This window comes from Eurytemora carolleeae, unplaced genomic scaffold, assembly GCF_000591075.1.
Source record: "Eurytemora carolleeae unplaced genomic scaffold, Eaff_2.0 scaffold412, whole genome shotgun sequence".
Taxonomy (NCBI): domain Eukaryota; kingdom Metazoa; phylum Arthropoda; class Copepoda; order Calanoida; family Temoridae; genus Eurytemora; species Eurytemora carolleeae.
The window spans coordinates 173127-182862 of record NW_019396406.1 but is presented as its reverse complement, the minus strand read 5'-3'; the positions used below and the strand labels follow the sequence as shown (position 1 = coordinate 182862).

The 9736-nt window shown below is 30.9% G+C and overlaps 1 protein-coding gene across 1 annotated transcript in view; it reads right to left on the bottom strand.

The window, feature by feature from the left end:
* Positions 1–6189: 6189 nt before the first annotated feature.
* Positions 6190–9736, bottom strand: part of LOC111702646 (uncharacterized) — a 30072-nt gene continuing 26525 nt past the window's right edge. Inside the window, exons 21-24 of the mRNA XM_023474399.1 lie at positions 8992–9084; positions 8234–8299; positions 7736–7808; positions 6190–6283 (exon numbers count right to left, since the gene is read on the bottom strand). Of these exons, the coding sequence (XP_023330167.1) occupies positions 6243–6283; positions 7736–7808; positions 8234–8299; positions 8992–9084 (273 nt within the window). The 3' untranslated portion in view covers positions 6190–6242. The remainder of the gene's footprint in view (positions 6284–7735; positions 7809–8233; positions 8300–8991; positions 9085–9736) is intronic.

Genomic DNA, 9736 nt, shown 5'->3' with positions numbered 1-9736 from the left:
CAAAGCATAATGTGTTGAATTAATATATATTTAAAATACTAGAAATTAACTGTAAGTAAGAAAAAAAAGCAAATCGAAATTCTGAACCCGCGCGAAAAATCTTAGTTTTCTTAACCCGTCCCAAAGGTTGTGATTTACAATATTATATACATTTTTAAGAAAAATTATTTAAAACAAATAAATATTATATTAATACATTCAGATTGATTAAATGTATTTAACAATGTTACAAACAGCATTAAGTATACAATATACATTATAATGAAATGTTTTAAACACGAAAAAAGATTAAATACTGGCATCATACAACAATAGATTTATATTGAGTAAATTTATTCAAACGAGCCAAAGGATTAGATTGATACTTACAAGTTAAAGACATACTATCATTATGACGCCATATATGCGGACCTCGAATCCCTAGCATATCATAGCCGCATGTGTTTGGTATAGAAATCTTTGTTATTTAACCTAACCCATAGCACATAATTTTTTGTGAAAAAATACTTAAAACTTGATTGGAGGTAATTTCTATTAAATCTAAAAAAAAGTTTAATGGAATAAATATCTTGCCTAAATGTATGACACGTACTGATACACACTTATAACAGTAATAAGTATTTTGATTAAATGTGTTTAACATAAAGGATTAAATAATGATACTATAGAGGACGTGAGTCAGACTCTAATAAAACGCATAAATAACTTCCAGTATATATATTTCTTATAACTTATTACTAGAGGGTTCAGAACTAGAGTCAATATCGATATCGCACGTGTAGACTGTCGAGATGATATCAGTACTTATGCCCCATATCCGTTCTCTCTCATTCTGTTGAATCTTGTGGAACTAGTTTAACGCGGCCAGGCATCGTCTTCCATAATACTATATTTAAATATCTTTCAAATATTTTTAAAGTATTTTGCAAACATTTTTTGAATGCAAAAGGTAGGGCAGTGTTAGGTCCGGTTAATTTCAAGAACCGGGCCACATCTCACAGTAAACACATGCAGATTATACCAGGCAAAACAGGATAGTACACCAAATGAACCAACTCCTTCTAGGAAAATTCTAGGGAGAGTACAGAAAGGTAAAAAAGACGATCAGCGTAAAAACAAAAAACTAAAATGGGTTTTTGTTATTTTAGCTTCAGATCTAAAAATTATACATTTTTGAAAAGCCAATAGATGTAAAACCATTTGTAACATGTTTTTTCATTTTTCAAAAACAAAAAATTTAATCTATATACATTTTTTCGACCTTTTATTTGACTTTTTTTTAAAACCTTCCTGTAAAGAACTCGAACCAATAAAGTTAGGGATTAATTTGTTTTCCATGAACCCTTAAATTGGACTATAAACATGCTTTGCAACACTATATCTTAACTGTATAGCATATTGCCATAGCCGTTATAGGGTTAAGCTAAAGATAAGGTTAAAATCTGATTGTCTTAAAAGTCAGTCATAATAGAATATTCGATTTATTGTCTATATCTAAATAGAATTTGTATTTTTTGTCTGGTATATTCGGTTATTTTGTTTTCAGAAAGGACCAGGAAAACTGGTAGAAACAACCCAAATATTCTAGTGATAATGGATAATGTCTCAATAAAAACAAAGTCACCCATATCCAGTGTTTCTTGATCCTTTATGTAGAATACGCCAGCAAATGCAATAGCAATAATTACTATCATACAGAGGGTGAAGCTTGCTGGACGAAACAACATTGATTTAATGCTATCTCTTAACTGGTGAGATCCAGAAATTTCTTGCAAATTCTGACGGATGGTCCCTTCCACAATTCCTTGAGTTGGCAAACATGCTCCCGGGTTAGCTATGTTTGAAATCATCACCCCATCAGTATCAGCATCTGGCACTGGTATTATGTCCTCATTGGTGACAGCATGGTTTATTTGTTAGGTCTATTACGTGGTTTGAATCCTCTTGAAGTTCTAACTGGCGTACTGAGAGATCTAAAATGTTAAGTGGCTGTTCTTGTGTATCTCTGGCAGGCTCTGAGGTTGCTAATAATTGGTTTGAATTCAATCCTGAAGGAATGTTTGTTGTTTGGGCTTGGTCAGGTCCAGGATTTTGACAGGTCAGACTGACCGGAGCTATTCTTCTATTTTTCTTCATTTCTCTGTGTATGGCTACCACAAATCGTAAGATTTCAAGTATGGCAGATATTGTTAACAGGACTGGAACAAGGTAGATTGTACATGTACCACAATTCACCACTTTTTCAATGTTCACGCCATACTTGTATTTGTAGAAACCATGAAAATCACAAACATTTTGAGGATCTTCCTAAACAATAAATGTTCATTATTCGTATTACACAAACTTAATATAAATAGTTTGGTATTGCTTATATTGTACATTATACAACATAACCCTTTGATTAAAAGATATTTAAATTGGAAAAAAATGTTAACATAAAGGAATTGTTGTTTGCCACAAACTCTGATTTTCTGATCCCCCTATATCTTTGCAACCCAATTTTGAAGACATTATATATTTAAAACAAAGAATTCTGTTAAATTAAATAATGTAAGTTTGAAATATCAAAGCTGAACACCATCAGGTTGCAAAGATAAAGAGAATAGAAAATTTTATTTCGTGACAAAGACTCAATTCCTTTAAACTCACCTGGCAGGAGATGTAAAAATAACCGAGAGGCAACCACTAAGAAAATGCTTAACACAAGTACTGAAGCTATCGGTCTAAAGCCAATGGTCAACCAGCATATTGTGGGGTATTCAGATAGGAGAAAACTGGCCTTGTCCGGTAGGAAGTTCAGAACTATGGCAGCAATATAACTCCTACAAACTTGATATTCAGTAACATAGGATAGAATGATGAGACTGCTAGATATTATATTCTGTTTGTTTACTGGTAAACTGTTGAAATATCCCTGGAAGAAATGAGAAGCTGCAACACTGGTAAGAGTTGCTCCTGTCTCCACAGTAAATTTATAGTTGGTGGGATAACCAGGAACTGATAGAACTAGTACTCCATACACCACTAGAATCCACACTTTTTTCTCTACAAATTGTGTTTCATTAAAGGGACTGTAAGTGTAATTTCGAATGATTTTCCATGCAAAGCATGGTAATCTGGTTCACAATGGCACCCTCGTAACATTTATCTAATCAATAACGTGGAAGATATTGTCGTTTGTCTAGGTTTAAAAATATTATAGTTCTTAAAATTTCCAAATGTTTTCCTGCTGTAGAAATGTGAAACTTTTGTAGAGACACCACAATTGAAAATAATTAGTATTTGAAATTAAAAACTTTTGACATCTTATTTATACTTGAACAGACAAAGCTTTTAAGGGTACCGTTGTTAAGTGGGCATAGCCATGTTTGCATTTAGAGTTATTAGAAATTTCCCTTACAGTCCCTTTAAGAAAATTTTGACAAGAGGAATATATTAGTGAAAAATTGATAAATCAGAATTTAATGGATATAAATTACTGCATTTAACTACTATCTGGTGCGACTATAATAAGAAATAGGGATGGGCGTTTACACAGACTAACTTTTTCTATTCGTTTTGTTAACGGTTAGTTTAAACCGTTAAAAAAATTTCTGTCGCTATTGGTTGCTTTTTGCAATTAATGACTTTAGCCATTCAAAAAATTGCGCAAAGCCGAAAAAATGTTCGTTAATGATTTTTCAAATCGTTGACGGCGCAAGCGGTTAACAGTTGCTTGTAGTATTAATGCAGTTAACAATTTGCCAAACCTCCAAAATGTCCATTAAAAAAATAACAAATTGGATTCACGTCAAAGCCATCAAAAAATTGCAAAAAAAAAAATCTTAAAAATTTTTATCATATAAATTTAGTAATTAAATAAATTTAAAAACATCAAAATATAAACAATGTTTTTTTTAGTTTCATGAAATTTTAACAGAAAAAAAAACAAAATTTGCCGTTTTTTAAAAATCCATTCTGTTTCGTTTTTGTTTGCAATCGCTAAAAGGCTAAACCACTTCGTTAACAATTTAAAATTTCGTTCATTAAAAGACTCTTAACTGTTAATTTTCGAAAACAGTTTCGTGATATAACTTTGCCCAGCCCTGATGAGAAATGGATATAATTTTTTCCAAAGAGCTAAGGAGTCCAAAACGTAGTTTGCATAATTCTTGCAAAAGCAATTTTCAATTGTTTAATTATTTTTTGCTCTTCTTTTTTGTGTCTCATGTATTAATTTATTTTTTGATTCAAACAAAATGTAGCCTTTTGCCATGATGATGCCATATTTTCGGATAATTGTCCCCATTAAGAAAAAACGTCCACCATTTTCAAAAAAACGTACTGCATTTAGACACATGGATGCCATGGGGGTACCTACTTTCTACCCACTGAAAACTAGACAGAGAAGGAGAAGGTTAAAGATATGCGACATTTCTGTCATGACCTTATTATTAATTGTAGCTTCTCTATAAGTTTTAATTTGACGCACAGCATGAGAAAGGCAAATATCTTTAATTACGTTTAAGAAATTCTAAACATTTTGTTTTTATGCCTTATAGCACGTAAATTAGAGGAGTAATTAAAACAATTCAAGATTTTAATCTAATTACATGCAAAGAAATGAAAATGATCCTCATTTATCTTTATTTAGTCCTTCCCAATGTTCTTTGCTGGAAATATTTATGGTTAAGATAGTGATAAAATTTTAATCGTTAAATTACGTTTTACGTAAATAGGTTTTTTTGAATGTTTTGAATGTTATTGGTTTTAAATGAAATAAAAACGTTCATACCTGACACCACTTCCATAGCCAATCACTTTATACACATTATAATTAATGCTTATGTTGCCATTTTTTCTAGATTGAAAGTACACAATTTTATTCAACATTTTTAATCAAAATACTCTTTAAAGACTCATTCTACTCTAACTGGTTATGACTGCATATATAGCGTTTTTTTTCTTTTGTTTTAAGATTTTCAACTTAAAAAAATATAAATTTTCAAATTATAATTGTTAATTTCGTCAATTAACAATTTGACGAACAATTACCTGAAACCAGACAATATAACATTTCATCTTTGCTTTAAGGAATGCAATGCTATATTGCATTCCTAGGGTTGCAAATGTTATATTGCCTTCCTGTTTTCAGAGTTGCAATATATATGAACAGGACAAAGTTGAAAAAAAAATACTTATCTCTTCATTCATGTGATGCAATTGGAATGCAATATAAATACTAACATTGTTGGGTTCCAAAGCATCCCTAGCTAAAATCAAGGTGTTTGTAAACTTACAAGGACTTGGTAAGCCTCGACAATGTAAAATGCCCTCTTATATCTATTGCACCCTTTTACTAACTACGTGCATCCTGTCTGCATATCGACATAAATTCAAACAATGAAGAGATAAATAGCTATTTTGATAAATCTATATGCTTTTGTGACTGGTTTCACTAGACTAAGTGACAAGTCACGTTGAATTTGCTCTTAGATAATTGGAAAACTGTTTTTATTCGTTAAAAAATTGTTATTAGTGCTAATACATTGTTAACTTTTTCTATGAACATATTTGATCATCTCTTATAAATTCAAAATATGAAAATGCGGCGAGAGCAATTTTTTAAATCATCTCATGTCCCCATAGGGGGGGGGGGNTTGAAAGGAATTCTTTTCCAATCCCTTGGAACACAATGTCGTAGACCTAGGAATGAATTGTTTTCATTTTCATGAAAACAATCGTTTCGTTTTCAAACGAAGAAGAAAAAACTAAAAAATGGTCGTTTTTAAAAATGATCGTTCTTAAAAAAGATAGTTTTTAAATTTAAATGAAAAAACGAAGAAGTTGTTTTTAGTTTTAGTTTGTCGTTTCGTTAACGAAGGTTTTAATTTTTACGATCTTGAACGATCATTAATGACGACCCTTTATTAATGACCGTTAACGGCCTTATTTTAGACAAAATACATTTTTGGTCAGAAAAACCTTGGTTCAGAAAACATTCAGGTTATCTCTCTTGATATAAAAAACAGATTCATTGGCGAAAATGTTTTCAAAAATGATCGTTTAAAAATGATACTTTTTCGTTTTTTAGAAGTAAAAAACGAATGGTTTGGTCTTTGTGGCCCGTCATTTTTTTAAAAGCGATACGATCGTTTTAAGAAATTCAATTCCTTTTCTCTTTTTTAGCAATTTGAAAAACAAGGAAAATCATCATGTTTTATTGTTTATTCTGCTTCCAAGCAAGTTAACAAAGTTTTTTTTTAAATAAAACATCTATTCCACAGGATTTCCAGGATAAGCACTGCAATGACCATTTTATAATTAATTTCAACTTTAATTTTAAAAGTTATTATCAATACACTGTAAAAATTAAATGTTATATATTATTTAAAAATTGCAAAAACCAATAAATTTAAAATTTTATAAAAAGAGTATTGAATAATTCTGTTAATTTGTATTTTTCCTCTTTTTGAATTATTTCTATCAAAATATGCGATTCCATAAAATTTATTACAATGTGAGTGCAATATTTAAACTGTTTTCATATTTTAATAAACAGAAAAAAGTTTGGCAGTAAAAATATTTTCATTTTTGATCGCATATTTGATCACCATGGGGGAGGGTCAATTTGACCAGGCCCTCTAAATTCCATGTTTGATGTCTTAATATGAAAAATGATACATCATTAAAAAGCTCTTATGCTCTACTTCTGGAATCTTGAAACAAATTTCCAAATCTGCAAAAATTGATTTTTTTTGCAAAATTCAGTTATTAAATAAAAAGTTTTGCAAAATAAAAATGATCAAAAAATGGTAAAATAAACATTTCTGAAAAGCCCTGGACAATGCCATTTTAAATATGCAAAAGTCTTTGCAAAATTTTAAATAAACAGATGTGTAATTAATTAATTAATTAATTAAAGGGACAGTAAAGGAAAAATGAAAGGGGGTATAGGCTGAAAGCTAATCACTTTAGCTAAAATCACGTGACCAGAACTATCACCAATGGCAGAGCAGTATACTGGTCACGTGTCTCCGCCTGTATCACGTGACCACTTTACTGCACTGCCATTGATGGAATTTCTGGTCAAGTAATACGGACGTAAAAATAATATTATGAATGAAATCTATTGAAAATAGAAACAACAAATATAAAAGTAAACCTAAATTACAATTAGCTTTCTCTGGAATATCATCGTTTTCAGATTGGCTGCTTATTTGCTGAATATGATCTGTTAAAACCTACTACTTTTATACAAAATTGTATATATATTAATTTTCGTATATATTTGACACAGTTTTATATCAATTTCTCGAGACAGGAACATATAACTTTCATGGGTCGCGATCGAGAGCTAAAGTGATTAGCTTTCAGCCTATACCCCCTTTCATTTTTCCTTTACTGTCCCTTTAATGTGTAATTAAAATTGTGGAAACTTCTTTTGACGGGTTGTATGCAAATAATTTGTGGTCAAAAGTGGTTCAAAACAAATATTTAGTAAGTTACAGGAAAAAGTAGTCATTCAGGCAGTGTGCCTGAGGAGAGGACTCAGGCAGAAAGTATAAAAGCCCGGCTTTAGACCTAAAGAGAGGGCTTTGGGTATTTAGGAAAACTCAGAAAATTTCAACAGCTTCAGACCGATACTTTTTGATTTATGTAAACAAAAACTGCAGGGGGGGGGGGTCAAATTTCAACCGAACCCCCCTCCCCCCAGCATGAATAGGGTTAAAGATTTATCATAATTATAAATTTCCTAGTATTGAAATAACTCCTCCACCACCTAGTAGGTAGAGGGGAACGACCAGGTGTTCTAGAGTTAAACTTTCCTAAAATAAATTTTAGTTAGTAAACAATAGGTTCAGGTGGATTAAAAAACTGTAAGCATAATTTCAATTGACCTTCCAATCTCCATGCTTTGTTTTAAGAAGTAATCAGAATAAATTTCATTGATTTTTGCACGAGAGTTTGTAATCTTAAGATCATTGATGACTGGTAAAATGAATTGCTTTCATTCATTGCATTCATATTAATCGAGGTTTTTTTCAAATTTAAAATAGAATTTTAAGAATAGTATGCCTCAAAACTAGAGATAAACCATATAGACAAAATAGGAATCCAGTGATTTTATTTTCATTCAGTGTTTCTGAAAGAAAAAACTTTTCTGGGTCCGTAAAGGGCAATTCATGTCAAGTAATTTATACAATTTCATAAAATCTTAAAGAAGCATAAATTTTTATCATGAAAGTTTGACCTCTGAAGCTTCAAACAGATATTTTGGAGGTTCAAGTTCTCTTGCTAATTTAACATCAAAACCGGCCTAAAAATACAGAAGAGTGAAAAATGAAAACTTTTGGCGGTTTAAAAATATTTTTTAATGTCATGAGTAAAAGAATATATAATCATTTACTGTGGGCTAAATATTGTAGTTTTGCTAAATTTTGGAACTGGCATTTTATATTTTAGAATTCTCATTCTAAGAAAAGAAGACAGTCAAAGATTTTATTAATGTTCATGAAATATCTTTTTTTATAACATTACAAAAGAAAATAAAAAACATTGAAAACAGGAAAGGGACTGTAAGCGAAATTTCTAGTCACCCTCTAATCAAAGATGGCAATGTCTGATTCACAAACGTTACCCTTGACACCTTTATCTGTTCATTAATGTAAAGAAATTTTCGTATTACAATATTTCAAAATGCCTACATTTTTTTCTGCAGTAGAAATGTTGTAGTAAATTTTGTTGAGAAGTCACAATTGAAAATAATAATTTTTTTAAAATTATAAACATTGATATATAATTCATACTTGATAAGACAAAGCTTTAAATGGTTCCGCTGTGAATCAGGCATGGTCATCTTTGTATCATTGTATAGAAAGTCAAATGAAATTACGCTTACAGTCCCTTTAAAGCCAACCTTAGGCCAGTCATTAGATTTTCTCTTTTTTTAATGTAAGTAAGGTCGCAAAAAATTCAAACAATTTCGAACATGACTAACGAAAATTTGACCTGATTACATTGCATAATATGCATATTTACATCTTTCTCCCATCTTGATCCATTCTCCATTATCCATCCAGTATAATAAGGTCTTATAGTTTCCTGATAAAATATAATAAAATTTACCATTTTAGACAATAACTTTCCATTTAGGTAATACTTTTCATGAAAAACGTCCCCCAAAGAATTTTTATTTGGAAATGTTTTCTTCATTTCCAATAGAAGAAATCAACAAAGATAATTTTTGTTTCGCTTGATAATAATTTTTAGCCAGGGAACCCAGCTATGATTGGAGTTTTACCAAAAAAGCTAACCAAACCAACTAAGAATATTTGTGTGGTTCTACTGAGTTCCTCGATAAAGGTTCGTGGGAAATCAGTCAAGGGGTTTATGAGCTAAGAACAGAAATGAAAAAAAACATTAATTACTGATTACAACATATCACACAATTATATTGCTGTATGTTGCTTAGCACTTGGATCTCAAGCTGCTTAGCCAGAGATCTTCAAATGTTGGCTAAACCTCTGTAATAACTGGAAAATGCCGTCTTAGGGATTCCGAATTTAAGATCTAGGGATATTCCCGGATTTAAGACCTAGGAATATTCCCGGATTTAAGACCTAGGGATATTCCCGAATTTAAGACCTAGAAATATTCCTGGATTTAAGACCTAGGGATATTCCCGAATTTAAGACCTAGAAATATTCCCGGATTTAAGACCTAGGAATATTCCCGGATTTAAGACCTAGGAATA